Source organism: Poecilia mexicana, unplaced genomic scaffold (assembly GCF_051168715.1).
Source record: "Poecilia mexicana isolate PSO_F unplaced genomic scaffold, ASM5116871v1 scaffold_18, whole genome shotgun sequence".
Taxonomy (NCBI): domain Eukaryota; kingdom Metazoa; phylum Chordata; class Actinopteri; order Cyprinodontiformes; family Poeciliidae; genus Poecilia; species Poecilia mexicana.
Window position 1 is genome coordinate 22765370 of NW_028263387.1, and position 23980 is coordinate 22789349.

At 37.4% G+C, this 23980-nt stretch overlaps 2 protein-coding genes across 2 annotated transcripts; both read left to right on the plus strand.

The window, feature by feature from the left end:
• Positions 1-11618: 11618 nt before the first annotated feature.
• LOC148154186 (uncharacterized) lies at positions 11619-15776 on the plus strand. The gene is made up of 2 exons (XM_088016103.1): positions 11619-12414; positions 14749-15776. Exon 2 carries the CDS (start codon positions 14751-14753, stop codon positions 15609-15611), a length of 861 nt encoding a protein of 286 aa, XP_087872229.1. The 5' UTR covers positions 11619-12414; positions 14749-14750; the 3' UTR covers positions 15612-15776.
• Positions 15777-18376: 2600 nt separating this feature from the next.
• LOC148154187 (uncharacterized) lies at positions 18377-22476 on the plus strand. Its single transcript, XM_088016061.1, has 2 exons — positions 18377-18700; positions 20163-22476. The coding sequence occupies exon 2, from the start codon at positions 20238-20240 to the stop codon at positions 21087-21089; it is 852 nt and encodes a 283-aa protein (XP_087872187.1). The 5' UTR covers positions 18377-18700; positions 20163-20237; the 3' UTR covers positions 21090-22476.
• The last annotated feature ends 1504 nt before the right edge of the window (positions 22477-23980 follow it).

Consider the following 23980-nt stretch of genomic DNA (forward strand, 5'->3'; position numbering starts at 1 on the left):
AATTTTTCTGTTCTCTAATATTGCTTGGTTAACCTAGCATCACAGATATTTTGGCTAGAGGTGGAAAAGAGGGAGAAAAAAAACAACAACAAAGAAATAAATATAGGATAACTAAAAAAAAAACAACACAACAAAAACCACTATGCCATTTAACAATACCACAGAAGAAGAAATAAAAAGAAGGGGCTCCTGATTTTAAAGTCACACGGTTGTAACAATGACAGAGTTTTCAAAGGTAAAGGAACAATCCGGAAAAAAAAAATGGACATTTTGTGTAATAATAAAAGAGAAATACAACCCAGTGACATGTGGTATCCAGTAAGCAGTGCTATTATTATACATTATATCTGCCAGGCAGAGTGAGACTATCACTCTATCCAGCTTTGCCATCCTATAACCACTGGTACCATCATTTACGTATTATTTATTTTAAACAGCTAACAATCTAACACCCCCTCAGGATGTCTAGTCTGATCCAAATCACAGGTGGCCTAAAATTTCCATCATGCAGAAGGTAATCCATTCAAAAATAATGGTCATTACAGACTCCTGGGGCTCCCACTAACCTGACACTTCCTGTTCCGTTCGCCACATCATAAAATCAAATGACTTTAATCCTGTACATGTAATCTGTTACCCTCCACCGCCGTCCCTGCCGACCCGGTGGATTTGTTACCACGGATTTGCTCGACGGTCACACAGTGGGATCACTGGGATTGCTTTTAGATTGGTTCCCCCTGCGCTCAGCTTCAATAGAGAGACTGAGATCTGATAAATTACCAGCTCAAACCAACTCTGTGCTGGATTTCCAGCCAAGGAAAACTGGTCAGAAATGTATCTTGGCTTTTTATTAAAAGGTGAATAATTATTTAACATTTTTAATTATTATTTTTTTAAAATAAAAAGAAATGGGTACACATGACTGTGGGGTGACTGACAATGCAGCATGATTTGGTCTTGATCCGATAACTAGTAAATTCAGGACCAATATCAGCAATACCAATACAATATTTATTTGATGTAATCAAACTTCTGACCTACTTTAGTCATTTTTGCAGCTTTTCGTTTGAATTATTCTTTTAAAAGCTAAAGATAAAAACAAAAATTTGAGTGGATTGTTTTCTAAACAAAGAAAGAGCAAGATGTTAAACTTTGAGAGCAAATTTATGGCAGATTAGAGAAACTACAATACAATAATAAAATTTCAAGAGGTGATAGACAAAAAGAAACAGATGGGCTAATGCAGAAATACTTCCTATGTTCATGAAAAGTAAAAAGTTAATGTTAGAGGACGTGACGAAGATCTACAGTAAAAACGGTGCCGACATGCGAGCGCACAAACATACACACAGCCAACAGAACTCACTCTTTGGTTTCAGTACAAACTGACCCGGTTCGTCGCCTTGTTCCCGTCTCGGCTGCTACTGGTTCAGGTATTCAAACAAAGCCATTTTCTGATTGGAGCGCGCCGGGACGGAGTCACATGATGACGCGGTGATGTCATCAGAACCGACTGTTCTCTATTTTTGGTCACAGGTTTTTTTTTCAGTGTTCTGATTATTTTATGTAGTTTGTATACTTTGATAAGAGTTTACCTGAGTTAGAAGTAATTGCTTAGTGTTTTTTTCTGGTTGTCTTTCTGGCACCGCAGGGGGTCAGTCTGAGTTTAGACTCCCAACAGGTCAAACTGAAGCTGATGGACTTTTGAGCTGCTGAAGATACTGTTGTTTTTTATTTTTGGTCTATTTTTTAAACTTCTGCCTACGCTGTACAATGTCTCCACCTTTTCTACCTGAAGATGAGCACAATAAACGCCATCTGAAGTGAACTAATGCATTGGCCTACCATCTTTTGTGTCCAAGTCATAACAAATTCCCGCCACAGACACTAATCTTAGTTTTAACACTTTAAGGACGTGTTTTTGTTAGAACCCACACCTTATGCCGCTGAATTTTCCCTTTAAAATAAAGGCTGTTTATGTTTATATTCCTATTTTTTGCCTTGATTTAAAGTAACTCAGTTTTTCAGCAGTTTTGCAGTTTTCTTGAAGTTTGTTCCAGATTAGAGGAGCATGAAACCAGAACGAATCTGTGTGCAGAAACCAGCCGCTGCTGTATGAAACCTTTTGTAAATGCACTGCCGATCTTATTAGACTGAACATAACGTTAGTGTAAACGTTGGCTGATGCGCGTGTGTGTGTGTGTGTGTGTGTGTGTGTGTGCATTGCTGAGTACATGGGAACAGATGCGGTACATCATAACAGACACCTGGAGCCTGAGTCGCAGCTTCTGCCGTGGTCTGGACACAGCGTGCGCCTTTGCTGCGTTTTGTTCTGCCCGGTGTGGGGGAGCCTGTATCCATGGGACGCCTAATTCAATTACCGCAACATCATGAAGGGAGAAACGAAGCGCAGGGAAAGGAGGTGGAGTTCAACATGTAGGAAAGGAAAATGCAAGGAAGATGTGAGAGGAGAGGAGGCTGAAGGAGTAGAAGTGAATAAGCAGTAAGGGAGTGACAGGAAATGAAGAGAGAGGGATGGGAGAGGAGAGGAAGAACAGAGGAGGGAGGGAGCGTCGTTCATCTGGATGAGTGTGTGACATTTTCCAGAACAGCGCCTTGTTCTAGTGAGAGAGTGTGTTTGTGAGGAATAGATTATTTTAGGCTTATCCAGCATCTACTGACACACACACTGCAAATATTTGAGATATGCTTCCATATAAGCTGAAGCAGAGACGACAGCCTGCATTTTAACAATGAACGAGGTAATAAGAGCGTATGCTGATCTTTATCTGCTCCAGCTCTGTTGGCTCCTCACACACACACACACACACACGCACACACACACACACACACACACACACACACACACACACACACACACACACACACACGAGAACATGAAGCATTTATCTGCATGAATCCTCACACTTCAGTATTCGCACAAAGATTCACACTGGATGCAAAAATCCTGCAGAGTTCAAAGAATTAAACTGAGCCAACTGCAGCGGGAGACGAGTCTGACAGATGAAAGTTTACTGTTGTTTGGACAAGATGCTCATTCTGGCAGGTCATTGCTTTCATATCAAGTTTGTTGTTTTTCAGGGCGATACTTTTGGATTTATTGGCAATCGGTTTGAAGGTTCTTCAGCAAAATTTGACAATAATTTAAGAGGACAAAATGTCATCAGGTGTCAATTTTCTCTAATGACTTGATTAGAAGAAGCATTTCCATCTCACTTAATGTAACCAAAACAATCAGAAATCACCTATTTTCTGTACACATGTTAAAGGGAATTACTGACAACTCAAGCCACTTGAATAATTCACACACGCATCTTTTCTCTATGGCTGAGTTTTAGGGCCACACTTAGAACAAATAAAAATTACAAGAATGAAGTAATAACATCACTAGAATAAAGCTATAATATTTCAAGAATAAAGTAGTAATGTTATGACTTTATTCACATAATTTTATTATATTATACTTGCAATTAAAAAAAAAATCTAAAATAAATTTGGTGCAAAAAATATATTTATTTATTATTATTATTTTTTGGTCTTTTGTCACTGGGAGGTTGAAACCAAACAATTCCTTCAAAATGTTATCACTTTGTTTTCAATACAGAAAAGATAAAAGATAAAATATATAACATAAAACAACAATAAATATAATTTATATTCATCTCTACTGCACAGTAAAAATAAAGATGACTCCTATTAATTCAGATTGTCACGTTAAATTTCAAATGAGGTCTTAAAAACAGCACAAAAATTAAGTTAATATAAATTATATACTTTATTTGCACTCTTATTAAATCCTAATTATTGACATCTGAAAAAAATTAGGTGAATATTCTCAGAAATGCTGCTAATGTTCCTTCTTTGTATATTCAGGTGTTGATAATAGTGCCACCTACTGGCTCCACGTGAGTATTTCAGTACTCTACTAATAAAATATATGTTTTAATTTAGGAAAATAAATAAATAACAAACATAAATGTGCAGGTTGAAGCATTAAATTTAATCCAATTTTTTTTTTCCCAGAAGAAAAAAAAGAAAAAGGGTTGATGTTAGTACGTCACTGATTTGACTTTTTAGTAAATTGCTGGCTAATTGCTGAATAACCATTTTTATTCATATGGTTTTTATTCATATTAGTTTTCGGTATTCTCTCTTGCAAATTTTACGTTTTATTTATTTATTTTTTTGTTTTATCACTGACCTACCTGTGATGCTGTGATTGTTGTGAAGCACTTTGATCAGCTGAGGTTGTTATAAATGTGCTATAAAAACAAACTTTGACGATCGCAGTGGACTCTGTTTTGGACAATCTCTAAAATAAATCAAAACATCTCAGATAATGATAAGTTTGGGGTGATAACTAAAATTTCCAAACTTTTTAACGAGTACATCAGAAATCATTCCTTAATTAATGAAGCAAAACAGTTGGACTTTAATAAATGTGGTGTTTTTACATGTTTTGTTTAGGAAACGTCAGTTTTTCTCAATTCCCCAAATCGAACTCATTATAGCATTGAATGGATCAAAGAAAATACTGAGGAGGCAGAGACAAATGGAAATGTTTTCTGCCAAACTGCACAACAGCAAGCGACACGGTGGAGATGCACTAATGGATCGGATGGTGACAAGATTGATCTGATTTCACGGCGCCGTCTGACTGACGGCTCTCTTACGTCTGACTCAGTGTCACAGCAGCACAGGAGATAAACACACACATCTTTCACCTCCAGTTCACTGACAAATTGGACATTTTGTGCTGCAGCAAAAGTAGATTTTTTTGTTTTACTGAAGGATAAAATTACGTCTCATGAAAGAAATGGGATTGTGAATTGAATCAGTTTGTCTTCCACATCGTTGCAACATGAAGACAATAAGACAGAATCAAATTAGAAAACCTGAAATGAGTTTGATAAATCACATGCTGCTGCTGCAGCCGATGGTCTGCACAGAGCCAGACTCTGACACTTTGGCTTTTCTGCAACACTTTTTTATTTTATTTTGAGCTTTGATTTTTGCGTTTTCCTCCCCCTGATGCTGATGGAAATCTCTAAACTTCTCATCAATCTGCATCTTTCCCTGCTGCAGAGTGAATGATGACTTTAAACGGATGATTTGCAGATTAAATGTTTCAAGACAAAAATCAGACAAAGTGTTTCACTGTGCAGATCAAACCAACAGAGGTAAGTTCAATTATAATTTCTCTTATGTAATAATTAACATTTGTTTATTTTAATCATAAATGGTTTTAAACATAGAAGCTAATGCTCATGTGTACATTTAAGCTTAAAAGATTTAAATCACTAACAGATTCAAGGTTTGAATCATCATTTTATTTTACCAGTGACCTCTGACCTCAACGTCAGCAGTCTAAGCGGAGAACCAGAGATTAGGGTGATGGTGTGGAGGGCTTTCTGCAACAGTTTTAAATGAGATCAATTTAAATTTGAAATTGAGGTTTAAAACTTGGACTCTATTAATCTGACTTTTATTAGAGGAAAACAAATCGAGTTCCTCTGAAGCTGCCAGATTTAAAACAAATGATCGTTTTAAAGATTTAGATTAGAAAGGATTTGAAAAATGTAACCAAAGATGGAGGATTTAAGCAGAGTGAGGAAATAAGACACTTCCGTCTCTGTTAGCTGCTCCTTTCGCCTGAGCTTTTTACCAGATTAACGTCTTATCCTGCTGCTGCCTACCTGACTCTATTTTATCCGTCTGTGAGAGCGAAAGGCGTTTGATCACAGCGGTGGGGAGGAGGATTATTTCCATCTGCTGAATATGTTCACTTCTGCAGAGACAGAGGGCACAGACTGATGAAACGGAGAGAAAAGGCTGAGATGATAACAGAGGAAGGAATAAAACAGGAGAGATAAGTGGCTGAAATGCGCCAGCACAGAAAGAGACACTCAGGTTTATTCCCATCCAAATGTCTTGGAGCCAGAAATAAAAAAAAAAAAAGTATATTTACCGAGTTTCCTGCTTCGCTGCCGGAGCTGAAGCCTGGAAGAGTCGCTTTAGGTTGGCATCTGTTGGGAAAAATGTGGGAAGGGAAATTAAAATTAGATTTTTATACTCTGAGGGACGTGAAAAGAAGGTTAGAGCGCCTCAGCCCTCAGGTTCAAGGCCCCTAGAGACAGAAAAACATCTTATATTTCATTTCTATTTCTCATATTCCACCATGTATGAGGAATAATCAGCTATAAACAGACTTAAATAGTCAAACCAGCTAACAGGTTTACACCAGTTAGCATCTCTAACTGCCTGACATGTTTACTTATCGCTTCTGCTCAGGCTCCAATAATGAATTAGACAAGGTGAACTGAAAATCACTGCTATGTTAATTTGGTCATTTTAACATTTTAATTTTTAATATGAAGCATTTGTACATTTTATTCCAGATAGTGACTGACAAGCCCTTCAAGATCTTTCAGTGTTGGTGAAACAAACTAAATGCTCCACTTTCCTTAAAGCTTCCTCTCTTTGTTTTTACTTTTCCATGCTCCATTTACATCAATGTTTCACATATCGGCATGATAAAACTCAAGTGAAACCATTTTTAGCTATATTCTGCACATATCTGAGGTTTTTAGGATGTCTTTTCCATTATTATGTATTTAATAAGTGATAATTAGAGGTGTGGTGGAACATGTGGAGCGGTTCTGACCATCCTGAACGTCCCGGGTTTGGACTCCAGCCTGAGTCTGTTTTCATGTTCTCCCTGTGAATGTGGGAGTTTCCTCCAGATACTCCAAGTTAAAAGATGTGATGTCACATTAATGTCGTAGTGACCTGTCAGCCTCTTTAAATGGCTTTTCTGCCAATAACTTTAACAATCTTAGAGGTTTTCACAAATCAAATGGCATCATGGGAGTTTAACCCTCCTGTTGTCCTCGGGCCAAAATGACCCCCCACTGTGTTAACACCCCCCCCCCAAAAAAAAATCCACTAATCCACTAGATTGGCCCAAACAATAGAAAAAGTTAAATGTTGCTTTTATTCACATTTCCATGTAAGCTGTAGAAAAAAAGGTACAAAGATGGTCTTCAGGTCAAAATGACCTCTGAGGCAAATGGAGTTGAAATCAAGGTCACAGAGTTATTTACAAACCACAGAATGTTGCAAAGTTTTAGTTGTGTCTCAGATCAATCAGTAGCAGAAGTGAACAAGGTGAATCAGGTGGGGTTCTCTTCAGAAGACCACCTGTTATTTCCTGAGGTTATATAGGTCCTGCATAACAGGACCCTGAATTGTGTCTGTGCTGAAGCCATGACTGTGCGTTATAACACTGAAGAGGCTTTAGAGGTGATTTTCTCACATCCAGGAAGACAACTCTGATTCAGAAGAGGAAGTGGAGGATGTATCCGGAGAAGAAGATTTCACAAATATGGAGACAGCTGGAAAAAGATGGATGAGACTGACCTGCAGGTCTACTTAGGGCTGCTAACCCTAGCAGGTGTATGCAGGTCCTGAGGTGAGGCTGCAGCTGGTCTATGGGATGCAGAGAGTGGAAGGCCAATTTTCATAGCCACAATGCCACTCAAACTCTTTCACATCTACTCAAGACTGATATGATTTGATGAATAAAGACCAGCAAGACGTGTGACAGACAAACTTGCAGCCATAAGAGAGGAAAGGGACAAGTGGGTGGAGCGGTTGCCCTACCTCTACAATCCAGGGCCTGACGTAACAGTGGATGAGCAACTGGTTCCATTTAGAGGTAATCTGTTTTCATATTTGCAATAAAAGTGATTTTCACTATTGATTTCTTTGACTGTTTTCTGTGACACTGATACTAATCACTGATGCTAATGTCTTTTGTCCAAAGGTCGTTGTCCTTTCCGGCAGTATATGCCCAGCAAGCCAGCAAAATATGGGATCAAGTCATGGGTGGCTTCCGAATCAAGCTATGCTTGGAAAATGCAAATCTATACTGGGAAGTCGACCAGTGGACGCCCAGAGAAGAACCAGGGGATGCGAGTTGTGCTTGATGTGACAGAGGGACTGAGGGGGAATAAAAATGCATTCAAAACTCCTTTTTGCACATTTTGTCTTTTCTTAAGCTATAGAAATTCAAGTGGAGAGGGAAAACTCAAGTATTCACACATTTTGTGGTGAATGACAATATGAAAGATGAAATTTGGTGTTTAAAATTCAGTTAAGCTGTTTATATTGGGGGTTTAGTGGACACGGGTCATTTTGTGTACAGAAAATGAGGACAACAGGAGGGTTAAATGATCAGCAAGCGTTCTTCTTCTGTGAAGTTAAATGTGAGTTATAGACGTTTTTATCTTTTTTTCCAAGGAATAATTGCATTAAATTTCTACAACATAATGACAGCAGCAGTAAGATCTGTTTGTTTATCTTTTCAACAGTTTGCAAACAATAATTTTCTACAAAAACTCCAAACCCATAGGAGACAATATATTGTTTACAAATGTTTTTTTTTTCTTAATTTAAGGACCTACAACTAAAAATAAAATGGTGATTCTTAAAAAATCATAAATTTGCAACTGTAGTTATTTATCAAAAATAATATGTATTTTTAAAAGGTCAAATTCCCAAAAGGAAATTAAATGTTTTTGTCCTGGCATGTAGCATTCATGACTCTAAAGTTTTATTTTTCTGAACTGAGGGCAAAATTGTGTAGAAAAGCATAATTTATCATTTCACAGGACAAAAGCAGTTTCTCTTTGAGAAGCTTGACCTTATTTTAATTTATTTAAGCTGTATTTAGTCAGATGACTTAGTGAGGGTAGATTCTTGTTTACAACAACGATCTGGTGGGAAGGGAAGAAAACAGAAGATAAAGCAGGATAATGAACATTCAGCATCGAATCTCACACTGATTAGTTATGGATTATTCAATTAAAATGAAATGAAAGGATTAACCTTCAGGATGATGTATTTGTCTCAGAGTCCAGTGCAGCTCAATGTGTCTTCATATAAACTGAAGCAGCAGATATTTACAGATATTAGCTCAATACTTTTCCTTTTTGGAGAAAAGGTCAAAGTTCACAGATTGATTCATGACATAAACTAATATGTCATGAATCATGGTAAAAGAGTCATAAATTAACAAAAATAAATAAAAAGACCCATAACTCCAACCCAAAAAGAAAAACTACATTTTGAAGCTGCTACATTGTTTTTATTTATTGGAAATATTGCTCAAATGTGCAGAAGAATACACAACAATAATAAAAACATTAGAAATCTTTTTGAGTATGTATTAACTGATGAGACTCGGTTGTTGAAAATCCATGTCTGTATATGAAGGATCCAGTTTCCAACACAAACACCAGATGGCAACAAAATATCATGAAAATGCTGCACACTTGTTGGTTTGATGCTCCTTCTCCAAATGCAGACGATTACAGAGACGAATCTTTGCTCAAGGATCATTATGAGCAATAAATGTGAGATATACAGGTGCTGGTCATAAAATTAGAATATTGTGATAAAGTTCATTATTTTCCATAATGTCATGATAAAAATTAAACTGTCATATATTTTAGATTCATTGCACACCAACTGAAATATTTCAGGTCTTTTATTGTTTTAATTTTGATGATTTTGGCAAACAGCTCATGAAAACCCAAAATCCCTGTCTCAAAAAATTAGAATATTATGAAAAGGTTCTCTGAACGAGCAATAAAAATAATCATCTGAATCAACAAAGTAACTCTAAACACCTGAAAAAGATTCCTGAGGCCTTTAAAAACTCCCAGCCTGGTTCATTACTCAAAACCGCAATCATGGGTCAGATTGCTGACCTGACTGCTGTCCAGAAGGCCATCACTGACATCCTCAAGTAAGAGGGTGAGAAACGGAAAGAAATTTCTGAACGAATCGGCTGTTTGCAGAGTGTTATATCAAGGCACCTCAGTGGGAAGTCAGTAGGAAGGAAAAAGTGTGGCAGAAAACGCTGCACAACGAGAAGAGGTGACCGGACCCTGAGGAAGATTGTGGAGAAGGGCCAATTCCAGACCAAATTAAATTTTCATCTCCATAAAACTTTTCAGCAGATGGAAGCATGAAGTGCTCCAACATCTCCTGATAGCTGCTGCATTGATCCTGCCCTTGATAAAACACAGTGGACCAACACCAGCAGCTGACATGGCACCCAGACCATCACTGACTGTGGTTACTTGACACTGGACTTCTGGCATTTTGGCATTTCCTTCTCCCCAGTCTTCCTCCAGAGTCTGGCACTTTGATTTCCGAATGACATGCAAAGTTTGTTTTCATCCGAAAAAAGTACTTTGGACCACTGAACAACAGTGGTCCAAAGTGCTGCTTCTCTGTAGCCCAGGTCAGGCGCTTCTGCCGCTGTTTCTGGTTCAAAAGTGGCTTGACCTTTGACCTGGGGAATGCGGGACCTGTAGCCCATTTCCTGCACACGCCTGTGCACGGTGGCTCTGGATGTTTCTACTCCAGACTCAGTCCACTGCTTCCCCCAAGGTCTGGAATCGGCCCTTCTCCACAATCTTCCTCAGGGTCCGGTCACCTCTTCTCGTTGTGCAGCGTTTTCTGCCACACTTTTTCCTTCCTACTGACTTCCCACTGAGGTGCCTTGATATAACACTCTGCAAACAGCCGATTCGTTCAGAAATTTCTTTCCGTTTCTCACCCTCTTGCTTGAGGATGTCAGTGATGGCCTTCTGGACAGCAGTCAGGTCAGCAATCTGACCCATGATTGCGGTTTTGAGTAATGAACCAGGCTGGGAGTTTTTAAAGGCCTCAGGAATCTTTTGCAGGTGTTTAGAGTTACTTTGTTGATTCAGATGATTATTTTTATTGCTCGTTCAGAGAACCTTTTCATAATATTCTAATTTTTTGAGACAGGGATTTTGGGTTTTCATGAGCTGTTTGCCAAAATCATCAAAATTAAAACAATAAAAGACCTGAAATATTTCAGTTGGTGTGCAATGAATCTAAAATATATGAATTTAATTTTTATCATGACATTATGGAAAATAATTAACTTTATCACAATATTCTAATTTTATGACCAGCACCTGTATATATATATATATATATATATATATATATATATATATATATATATATATATATATATATATACACCTGTATTTATATAAGCATTAGGTTTACTCTATGTGAGAACAGATGGTTTACTTCCTGCTGGTTTGCAGCATTCGCTCCTCTTGTGACGTTTGCCAACGTTGTCATTGACTTGGCAGCAGTTTGTCATAATGAGCATTCATGTAGCGACAGTGGAAGAAACCTCCATCAGAACCAGAACCAGTCTAAGCGATTCTGGTCCTGTTTAAAGAAACAGGTGAACTTATAATCATCCATATATGGTCGTCCCTTCCTGTTCTCCTGTGTGACTAAAGTCTTTATTTTAGAAAAGTAATTCTTAAAGATTTAAGTTTTCTGCCTCTAAGTAGGACCATAAATGCACTCTAATTTGGTTTAAGTTTTGTATTAAAATGTTTTGATAAGTTTTAATTTGATCAATTTTGTAATATATCTGCACTGGTGTGACACAACCAAAATGAGCTAAATTATTAACCTTATTTTTTTGTGCATATTAGTTTGTGCATTATTATAGCATTGTGTTTTTTGCCCTACAGCTGTTTTTATTTTATTCAATGTTGCTTCCTCTTTTTTTAAAGGTGCAAAAGGGAAGTCATTCACTTACATCACCAGCAGCACTTCAGAAGTCAAGCAGCTCTGACAGATGATTTACAGGGTTTCTGGCAGCTGCCTTGTCTGCCGTCTCATCTCTCCGTCCTCCAGCCTCACTTCACAAACCCCTGCTGCACCCACCAACACTCAGGGACTCGTCCTGCAGACAGGAGCGGTTGACTGTAGCAGTATGTTGCACAGTTACAAGTTGGTAGTTAAAAACCCAGCATGCACCTTTTTTTTTTTTTTTTTTTTGGATAAAATAATGTTGATTTAAAAGCTGCACCTGTTTTAGAACACATGGCGGAAAGTCATAAGTATGAAAAACTTTTCACCAACGCTGCAACTATTCGCTGTAAATGAAGTAAGCAGTCTGTTTCTGGAACAATGAGTCGTCACTTGGTGTCGTGTGCACACAACACCAAATGACGACATACTTCATGACGAGTGAAGTACGCCGACGTACGTCAGAATGCTTAATTTACTTTTCGTTGTAAATGCAGTAAGCCGTCTGCTTTCTGGAACAATGAGCTGTCTTGTGTTGTGGTGTGCAGCAGGGTAAGAAAACCCCTCCTTCAGCTGGTTTTATATTAAGACATGCAGGCAAGAAGGAAGGTACAAGTGGGAGGGTCTTCAGTCTCTGAATATAAACTTCAGCTTATGCTTTGTTGACCCAGATGAAGAATCCATTCTTCATCTTTGGCCTGCATCTAAATAAATGATCCAGTCAGATTAAAGGTAAGGACGCCATGTTTCTTCGCCTCTTTCTCTGAAAACTTTTAATTTAACTGCATATAAAACTACATATGCAGTAGTTTTATATGCATATGTATATAAACTGCCTATTAAAGAGGCAGTTCAGGATTTTGGAAGTGAATTTCTGTTTACAGTGGATATAAAGTCTGCGAGGGCATCTCCTGTGCACAGCCCTCTTCAGATCACCCCACAGATGTTCGAAGGGATTCAGGTCTGGACTTTGGCTAGGCCTTTCCACAGCCTTAATCTTATTCCGGTGAAGCCATTCTGTTGTTGATTTAGATGTGTGCTTTGGGTCATTGTCATTTCTAACAGAAGGCAGAAGGTTTTGTGCCACCACTGACTGATATTTGGAACTGTTCATAACTAAGGCTCCGGTTCCAGCTGGAGCATAACAGCCCCAAAGCATGATGCTGCCACCACCATGCTTCACTGTAGGTATGGTGTTCTTCTGGTGACGAGCAGCGTTGTTTTTGTGCCAAATATACCTTTTGGAATTATGTCCAAAAAGTTAAACCTTGGTTTCATCAGACCATAACACATTTTTCCACATGTGTTTGGGAGATTTTAGATGCGTTACTGCAAATTTAAGCCAGGCTTTGATGTGTTTCTTTGAAAGATAAGGCTCCCGTCTTGCCACCCTACCCCACAGCCCAGACATATGAAGAAGACGGGAGACTGTTGTCACATGTACTGGACAGCCAGAACTTGCCAGAAATTCTTGCAGCTCCTTCAGTGTTGCTGTCGGCCTCTTGGCAGCCTCCCTGACCAGTTTCCCTCTTTTCTTATCATCAATGTTGGACGGGCGTCCTGTTCTTGGTGATGTCACTGTTATGCCATGTTTTCTCCATTTGATGATGACAGTCTTCACAGTGGAAATTGTTTTGTAGCCTTCACCTGACTGATATCTTTGGATAATGAGATCCCTCTGACGCTGTGGTAGCTCTTTGCAGACCATGGCTCGTGCCGGATGATGTGGCTACAGAAAGCCTTCTAGAACAGCTGAACTTCATCAGAGGCACTTTAATTGGTGACAGGTGTGTGCTGACTCCAATTTAACATGAGTTTGAATGTAATTGGTTAAATCTGAACACAGCCCCGGTTCTAACAGGATGTGCACACGTAAGCAACCACATCATCTCAGTTCCTTATTTTTACTTCACCTCCGTGAAAGATTTCTTTGTTTTTTCCAATTGCACTGTAGAGGTTATAGGTCACATTAAAGGTGGAAAAAGTTGTGAAAGTGTTTGTGTTGCTGTCATTTTTTTCACAAAAACCTGGCATTTGAACAGAGGAGTGTAGACCTTTTATATCCACTGTAAATGTTATGAGCAGTCAATATTTATGCATCACAAAAACAACAATAACCTTAAAAATTGTAAAAAGAAAAAACGTTATAGAAATGCCATTTTATTAAGGAGCCTTAGTCAAATTCGCAGTAACTCAGTTTAGGATAAAAGTTGAAAGAAACAAGCTTGAAATATGTCCAACTGTGTGTAAAAATATAAAATGTTCAAAAACGAAATATAAACATAAATTGACTTTTCAGTCATAATTAAAGGTGCAGTATGCAACTTTTAGACTCTATTTTACATATTTGTTGAAATGTTTACGAAGTTGTGACAGTATGGTATGAGACAGACAATCTGCAAAAATAAAATTCAAGCTCCTCTGCCTTCTCTCAGTAGAAACTAGAAACAACCAATCAGAGTGAAGAGGCGGGTCTTAGCATTTTCAATCACTGTCCATGAGGTGCTGCTCATTCCCCGCCCCTTGTTGTCTGCTACAATGCAGCTAGCTTATCCTGTTGTTAGTCCTCAGAATAATTAGTGTAACCGCCAATGACAACGGTTGTTTCTCCGCCCTTAGCACTTTTAGCAGCACATACATGAAATTCATTGACAGCGCTAAGACCCTCCCCCCTCACTATAATTGGTTATTTTTGGCGTTGTATTTTTTGAGATGGCAATACCAAATAATTTTATAGAAAATTCTTTAATAGAAAATAATTTCTATTAAATTCTGAATTTAATAGAAATCCTATTAAATTTTTATTAAATTTAAGGTAAATTTTATGGAATTAAATTGAATTTAATATAATTAAAATCTATTAAAATTGACAGAACTTAAATTTTAATAGAATTAAAAAAAGCTCAGGGAGAAGGTGGAGGAGATTGATCTTTTCACAGACTATTTCATATTAACTGTCACAACATGGTGACAGTTTAATATATATAAAAAATAGTTTTTATAGAAGTTACACGCTGCACCTTTAAGATTCCCACTTAAACAATCTGATGTCTTGTTCTCTCCCAGATATGGGAAACTCTTCTTCCAACAGCTCCCATCTGTCCTACAGCGAATGCATCATGACCAGACCCAGCGACTTCATCTACACCACCTTCATCGCCATCAATGTCTTCCTCTTCCTCCCGCTCTTCATCTCGGTTCTCTACCACGGAGTCCAGCAGTGGTGGAAGAACTGCTCCTCCAGCGTGGGTCACTCGGACTGCTTCACCTGCCACTTGGTCGTCATGGAGCTGATCGGCGTGTGCGGGTGCATCATCTCCTTTGGCGGTATCTACGGCAAAGAAAAAACAGTGGTAAAGGCGGGAACTGTTCTGTTTTCCTTCACCTGGCTCGGAGAAGGGTTCTTCCTCATCTTGACGTGTGTGGAGCACTACCTGGCGGTCGTTCATCCCATCAACTATCTCAGCCTGAAGAACAAAAGAGGGATAAAAATCAGGAATGTAGTGCTCTTCTGTGTTTGGCTGCTTTGTTTAGTAGGACTGGGTTTGGCAGTGAAGGACTGCTACGTCGTCATAGACTGCAGCGTTGTAATATTGACCTTAACCACGGTGCCATACTGCAGCATCTCAGCGCTCCGTGTTTTGTCCCAGTCAGGCCCAGGTGAGCCGGGCAGGGACAGAGTGGACCAGTCAAAGGAGAGGGCTTTCTACACTATCGTGACCATACTGGGAGCATTGACCCTGAGGTTGTCTTGGAATGTTATTTTTATTGTTTGTACTTTAAAACATTTCCATGCAAACTGCATCATGATGACATGTGAAGCTTTGTTTAACCTGCCGTGCACTTTGGTGTTGCCTCTGCTTTTTCTCCAAAGAGCAGGGAAATTGGTTTGTTGGGAGAGAATTGTTATTAAAGATTTTTACATTTAAATAATCAATTAGAGTTAAAGATGAAGCTAAGTCAAAAAGTCAGAAAGGTTTACCATCTAGAAAGCGTCAAACATCCCAATGAATAAATCCAGTGGTGTTTTATTTTTGTTGATGGTGTTTCTATTATGCCATTTATCCAAATACAACGCAGTCTCCTGTGTGCATTGGCATAAATTGACATCTTTTATCATCTTTTGACCTACTGCCTATTGACCTTTTGTCAATTAATCACTCGAGGCGCCATGATGAACGTCAGAAATGAGGATGGGAATATTGAAAACAACCTAAATTGTTTTAAAAGGTTGTTTTTGCCAGTTTATTCATGGCTTCTTCTTGTTCTAGTGAAGCCAATTTGTCTGTGAACGTAACATACCTTGTTGGGGCTCACAGACAGCAGTATCTAAAAGCTTGAAACAGCTAGCTTAGACACCGATCCGTACCTCGTCCCTCCTGACGTGTTGATCAAATTACCGACTTTGTCTGAATTCACGCCACATTATTTATGTCACTATGCCATAAATAATGGCTATGCCTTTAAACCGGAGCAGCCTTAAAAACGGTCAGAAGACGAAATGCTAACCATGTTTTCCCCGTACATGCTAGGCTACATGATGGTAGGTCGTTGTTTCCATGGTTACTGGTGGTTAGACGTGTATTCGCCATAATGCGACACTTGATATCTTTATAATCATACTTACTTATAAGGTATATGAACGTTAATCTTCTAACCTTGTATAAAGTGTTCGCTGAAAATCCGCGGTTACACCGAGGGCTGACAGTCGTTATGATTAACGGCTGCTATCCATCGCCGCCATATCTTTCCTCATTAAAAGTTATATAATAAATGGAGAAGTTTGGGTTCCATCCTTGTCTGTGCAGCCGACCACGCAACATCCTGTGACCATTTTTAAAGTGAAATCAACTAAACAGAAGCGATGACAGGCTTTACAAGAGCGCGTTGGTTGTTTGACGTCCATCATGATGGAGCGGGCGAGAGAGTGACGTCACGGGCAAAGGGTCATGTGACATCACTTCCACATTCATGTCCTCATTCCAGATGTGCCACTGGGATGAAGCGGCACATTAATTATGAACTTTGAAAGAGTTCATAATTAAAATACAGAGTGAATGATTTGTTTTTGGGTCCTTGGCTTTATGATTTGATGATTAACTTTTAACTTGTTTTAAAAGTAAATTGTTAATTCTTAAAAATCCCAAAAGTATACATTATTGGCTGTATTTCATCTTTTACGTGGAGGAAATACATACAATGAATACGCCATTTTCTGGTAGATAATGGCGTATCTTCCCAAACAAAAGACTTTTAATCGAACCATTTCTGTTTTTTGTAGTTTTATGAAAATAATTCAATGTGAATATATTTAGTGATGCATTATTATTATTATTATTATTATTATTATTATTATTATTATTATTATTATTATTTTAGCTGACGCAACGGCCATATGAATGTAATCATGTAGATATTTTTCTGTAGAACATAAATGCAAGTTAGGCCTATATTTGTGGATTTTTTTTCTTAGAGCAGATTTAAAATACTTTCAAGAAAACTAAAACTCAGGAAGCTGAAATTCTTACCTTCAATGCTAATTGAAAAGCTATTGGCTGGCATTTATGAAGCAGCCAATCGAAGAGCGACATTATTTTTTTCTTGGTGCTGATTGGCTGAAACCCAAAGAGCAAAGATAATGTGTTAGTGCCAAGACTTTTCCATTGTGAATGTTAATGCATATTTAAATACATTTGCTATTCTAACTCACTACTTATTACCTATAAAAATAGTGAGTTATAATAGTTTTTAGAGGGGATCTTTAGTATTCATGGTATTTAGATATTTGTGGGCAACTTTGTTCCCTTAATTTTTAAAACATTTTGACTTTATTCCCATGCAGCTTTATTCTTGTGATGTTATAACTTTTCTCATAATTTTATGATTTCATTCTCATAATTTTATTTTTTAATATTTTTTTTATAGTTTTGTGTCATGTTTTTGACATAAAGACAAACATGAGAAACTTCTAAAGTTGGTGCAAGCGAAATAAAATTCACTGGGAACAAATATAAATGTAATGTGATGCATTTTTTCTAGTCTCATCTCAAGAAATAGAAAATGTTTGAACCCTGAAAGTAACAAGTTTTCATGTTGTCACTTTCAACACACTCTTGTTCTACTTCCTTCATCAGCTCCACAGTGATAGTCTATGAAGCAAACTTGCACGGATTTTTATCCATCACTTTTAACTCGTATATATATGCACTCAAAAGTATTCATACCCCTGACAGATTAACATTAAGTTATTTTCATTCAGTAAAGTTAATTCTGATGAGGCAAATGTTTATTTTCATTTAAAATAAAATTGTTTTTAACACCCTCCTCAAAAATAAATAGAAACATACTTATTGACATTACTGCAATCAAACCCTTTGGTATAATTATTCACACCGTTTTTACATGTTTACACTTTTATTTTGATGATTTAATTTGGTGAAGATCTCCATGTTTTTCATGCTGAAAGGCCTCTTTGCCATCACCCTAATTTTTAGCTCTATATGCAGATTCTCCATCGGGTTCAAACTGAGCCACGCCAATAGTCATAGTTTCAATCAGATGAACATATTTAAGTAAAAAAAATCTAAATATAACTGGGGTACGAATAATTTTAGGCTTAACTTTACAGTATCTAACTTCCTGCTTGTATAGGTAAATATTTCCGTTGCTAAGTGAGAAAATCCATCTAATTGCAGCGCATCATTAGCACCTGTTTCCATTAGTGTTAGTTGCACAACAAGAAAAGATTTTGCACATGTGTTTTATGTGCAGGCTGAAACTGCAGGTTATTTTTTAACAGTTGTTCTGAGAAACAGGAAATGTTTTTTTCACTCTATTCTTAGACGCCAACCTCAGGCCACATCTTCTGCTGAAAGTCAAATGCTTAACTTTAACCAACCTCAAAGCTATGCCTTAATTTGGCATCGAGTGCAGAGCAGAAACTTAAGTTAGAAAGAAAATTCAGAATTTTTTTTTCTGTTTGGTTTTCTGCTGGAAAAGAATCAACTGAGGAAAAAAGGTAAAAACTTCATGTTTAATAACGTCTTTGTCAGCAAACCTACAAGCTAATTTAACACATTATGGAGAGAGAAAGAGGAGTTCTGGGAAAGTATTTGAAGGTACTTTAACTCCTGGATTACTTTGTTTGTACTATTTCAAAAGTTACAAAGTATTTTCCATAAGCAAGTGTAAACATTCTATACTAAACTCAAAATAACTTGTCATAATTTTGACTCCAAATGGTCAGTACTTTACTCCTTTGTGTTAAAAATATGTTTTCCTGAATCCTGTGTCCAGATTGACAAAAATATGAGATTTTGCTGTAAGATAAAGAGTCTAATATTGATGTATCATTTGTCAGCATTTCCTTGTACAACAATCCAACTGAATTTGGCTTGTAATGTTAGTTAAGCCAGTTATAGTCAGATAATGTCATTTATCTCCCTATAAATGATATTATCTGGCAAAGAAGTTTTAAAAACATGTTAAAAAAACAAAAACAAGCCCAAATCAGAAAAAAACAATAATAAAAAAAAGTAACAAAACTAGAAACTGTCACAGGGAGGGAAAAACTTAAACAGGAATCAGAATCCATAATGTTGTCATAACAGACATTAGGGATTCATCATCACAATGAATCTCAGCTGTGAGGGAAGTGAAGCTGAGAGACTGAAGGAAAGAGTGATTAAAAAAAGAATAACATACGAATTTCCAAAGAGCTCAGAAAGCTGCAGAGTGACTAACAAAACAACTCAAGATGAGGCTGAATAAAATAAAGAAACTAAAAAACAGGAATAACAAAGAAGGAAGTGACCCGACCACTGAGCTCAAGAGATGATAAACAAAACAAAAGAGGAACTAGATGTTAGAAACACTAAAAACTAGAGAATGAATCAAACACTAAACACTTCAAGTAATTAAAGAAAAAGTAAAGATGGTTGATTTGACCAAATTAAAATGAGAAAATACTGAAAGTACAAAGCCAACATGAGTTGATGCTTCTTAACTCCTTCAATGACAGAACTAACCAGATAAGTGTTGTTTTATATCATAATATATTCACATGCTCTGTCTGCATTGATGAAGCTTCATTCACCTGCATTACCTGAGTCTTTGAAAAGGTTTACCATGGAAATGGAGCTAATTAGCATTAGCTAGTAACGCTTTACCACTCAGAAACATTGTTTCTATAATACTGAAATTTAGACCTAAATTCAAAAGTCAAGTGGTTAATAATTGTACCATACGTTCACCCGATTAAATACAAATATTTTAAAATTAAATAGAAGAACCAGAGCTACTGCAGTGTGTGCAGATCATTTTAAGCTAGCAAAGTTGAAAAAAAAACAGCTGTTTTTATTTAGACTGGAGTCACGATAACGATCCGTATAAAAGAATCAAACCGTTTGTGAACGTCACACCACTACTAAACTTAGCTAAAGCTATGATAAACACTAATGTGTTCACTTTGCATTTGACAGGATAAATTAAAGTTTTTCTGCCAGGATCTGGATGGACAGCGGTGGTATTATATTTTAGGACCACCGAGAGAAGAAATGTTGGCAAACTCTTCCTCTTCCAATGACTCCCATCCTGTCCTGTCCTACAGCCAGTGCCTCTTCACCAGGCCCAGCTCCTTCATTTACACCGCATTTATCGGCATCAACGTTGTTCTCTTCCTCCCTCTGTTCATCTTCATTCTCTGCTATGGCTTCAATCAATGGTGGAGGAATCGCTCAGCATCGGCTGTGAGCAACTCGGACCTCTTCACCTACCACATGGTCGTCATGGAGATCGTCGGCGTCACCGGGTGCGTGATCTCTTTCGGAGGACTCTACGGTGCAGAGATGAACGCAGTCAAAGTGGGGTCGGTTCTGTTTTCTTTCACCTGGTATGGAGAAGGATTGTTCCAGAACCTCACCTGCGTGGAGCACTTCCTGGCTGTCGTCTACCCCATCGCCTACCTGAGGCTGAGAAACAAAGACGGGATCCGGATCCGGAACGTCACCATTGGCTGCGTTTGGCTGCTCTGCTTTGTGGGGCTGGGTTTGGCTGTAAAGGACAATTACATCATCATGGATTCCTGCATCATAATACTGACCGTAACTGTCACTCCTTACTGCTGCCTTTCTGTTCTGTGGGTTTTGAATCAACAAGGAACATGGCGGGAGAGAGTGGACCAGTCAAAGCAGAGGGCGTTTTACACTGTGGTAGCCATACTGGGCGTGCTAATCCTGAGGTTAGCTTGGAGTATAATTTGGATTTTTAATCTCATACGAGCAAATACTAATTGTGTTGTGATGACGTGTGAGGTTTTGTGTAACCTGCCCAGTACGTTGGTGTTACCTTTGCTTTTTCTGCAAAGAGCAGGAAAATTAGCATGTTGGAAGAAAGACGACGATGATTAAGATCATATGGAGCCCCCTACTGGACATGGAGAAAAGGTTTTATTTTGCATTGCCTCGCAATAAATTAGGAAATACAGTCTGGTCTATTTTGTACACAGTCACAAATGTTAATTTAAAATTGCAAAAATATATATGCATTTAAAGAGCCTCAGTGAAAACATATTCTCAACTCTTTGGTGCAAAAAAACCTGAAAATCGATGAATTCACTGCATGTTTATGTCTGTTTGTGAAAGGTTGAGATGGAACAGCTCATGAAAACTACCAACACAAAAAAGACACTATCAAAACTGACTTTATTACCACAGAGTGAAAACAACTCAGAAATAGTCCAAATAGGTTGGATGTATTTTTTTCTTTCTTTCATTCTTGTAGAAAGTTTCTGTTTATATCTTAGAAGGGAGATGGAAAGCTCACATTTGGCCTGTTTGTGTTTGCATTTTGCACAATAGGTCTGTGGTTCATTTCTATCCTTAATATAAAGATATAAAACTTCAGATATCTCGCAAACGAGATATTAACATACATGCAAAAACCTCACAAAACCTTATATAACTGCAGAAGTACGATGGCCACCGTAAGAAAGACTTTCGGTATCCAGTTATGCTGCATGAACTGATCAGTAAGTTATTGACAGAGAACGCAAAACAGGGGGTGGAGTATCCCTCCTGTCCTCTAGGGGGCTCTGTAAGATCATATTGCAAAGGTAAGAGAATCTAAATGGATTAATGGATGGAGAATCTTTAGTAACGTTCAGAGGGTTTAGTTTCTGAATCCATTGGTTGTTTTGCACCAAACAGGTTTAGACAATCTTGAGCTCTTCAATTATGTAGTAAAAGTTACATATTATGTATTATTGCACAGATTTTAGATAAATGTTAAAAGGTAGTAGGACAGTACTTTTAATATTTGTACAGTATTTCCCGTGTTGTAAATGTCTCCATAATGTACAGTATTTTATTCTTACTTCTGTTTTTATATTTTCATTTTTGCATAAATCTACATTTTTTTGACTTTCAAAAAATTAAATAAAGTAGAAACTACAAGTATGTATCAGAAATTAAGTGTTAACAAAAGTTGACCCGTTGTAGACAATTTGTATAATATAAATACTGAAGATTTTACTTAATTAACGTTGCTTTTCAGTTTTTTCACCAGCCATTATATGCATCTGTTCAGGCAAAAGAATGTATTTATTGTTATTTTTGTATATTATAAATGTAAACACACTGATGTTGATATTTTACATGTCATGGAAATCTGTCAGAAGATTTATGCATCTCCATCACATTAATGCATCGAACAATTTGTCACTTTATCCACATAGCATCATTTGTTTAATGCAAATAAACTGCATTTGAATTGAATCAAGAGGGGAAGCGAAAAACTCACCAAGTGCCTGATTTCAGCCGAGAGAAAGACGAGGAGCGGTGACAAACACTGAGAAGGTTGGTTTATTTTTCTTCAACAGGAACGCAGAATTTGTACAATATTTTTTCTCATCATACAATCATAATAAGCTTAAGAGTAGCAATAAAAGATTATATAAAAAGTAGGTTAGGTAGAAGATCATTTAGAAAAAATAGAACAGATGAAAAAATTAACACTGTAATGCATCAAAAAATCATATATCCAACATGAATCAATAGCTACAAAAATAAACTAGACTTCTGGCTGTTTTTGGATCTAGTAGTAAAGGTGAAAGGTCAGTTTTAGCAGAAAGTACAAAAGAAACACTGAATAAATGGTAAAAATGAAATAATTAAAGCATCACCTGCGGTATTCCAGATATTTGAGTCTGAATGCGTAATTCTGACCCTGTGTGGATCAGAGAGAATCCACAGTAAATTCACATTTTAAACTCTTGAATCCAGTTTTTGTTTTTAAGCAGTTTTCTGGATGCACAATATATCGGCACCAACATTGGTATCGGCTGATATCAGTCATTTTTTAACAAATTGTTCTCGGTCCAGTAAATGAAAGTGGGCCGATATAAACAACTGATATTTAATTTATCTGTTTCTGGTTGTTGGTTTTTTTCCTCAAAGATGTCAAAACTGTTATGAAGTCTTTATAGTTTAGGTAAATATTGGTTATCGGCCATAACAGCAATATTAATATCAGAAAGTATCAGATCGATATCGGACCAAATTTTCTTATTGGTGCTTCCCTAGTTGTAACGTCATTACATGGTTAAAAAAATCCCACAAATTCAAGAGGAAACAGTGTTGTGTCTGTAAGTGAGTTTGCTCTAGAGTTGAAGGACTGAAGGCACTGTTCAGGTTTGGAACCTCTCAACCTGGAGTGTCGGCCAGAATAGAACTCAGGACCGGATTCAGCTCTGGACCAGATGTTAGGATGAGGTGCAGCAGATGTTTTAATGAAGACACCAGGCAGGATCCGTTAACTGTTCTGCATTCCAACTGTATTACAGATCTTTGATCCAGTTGAACATGGATGGGCATAAATGTGTGTCTATACGAAGGTGTGTGTGTGTGTGTGTGTGTGTGTGTGTGTGTGTGTGTGTGTGTGTGTGTGTGCGGTTTCCTAGAATAAACAAAAATACAGAAAATAAATACAGAAATAAATAAAATAATGCCATTATACCTTAGATAAACTAAGAAGGAAATAGATAAAACAGAGATAAGCTCAACCTCAAAATCAATATTAATTAACAAACTAAGGCAAGTTAACTCCACAGTTAATAATCATGCCTCTACTCCAAAGTAGATATGTATGTTCAGCACAATGCTCTATAATACACACGTAGCAGATAGCTCGGACTTAGCAACAGGTGAAATAATAGCAAACGAATAAACTTCAAATCACTCATTTAGCTGCAGTAAACACTCAAATATCGCAACTTACTCATCAATGAAGCAAACTTATAAGG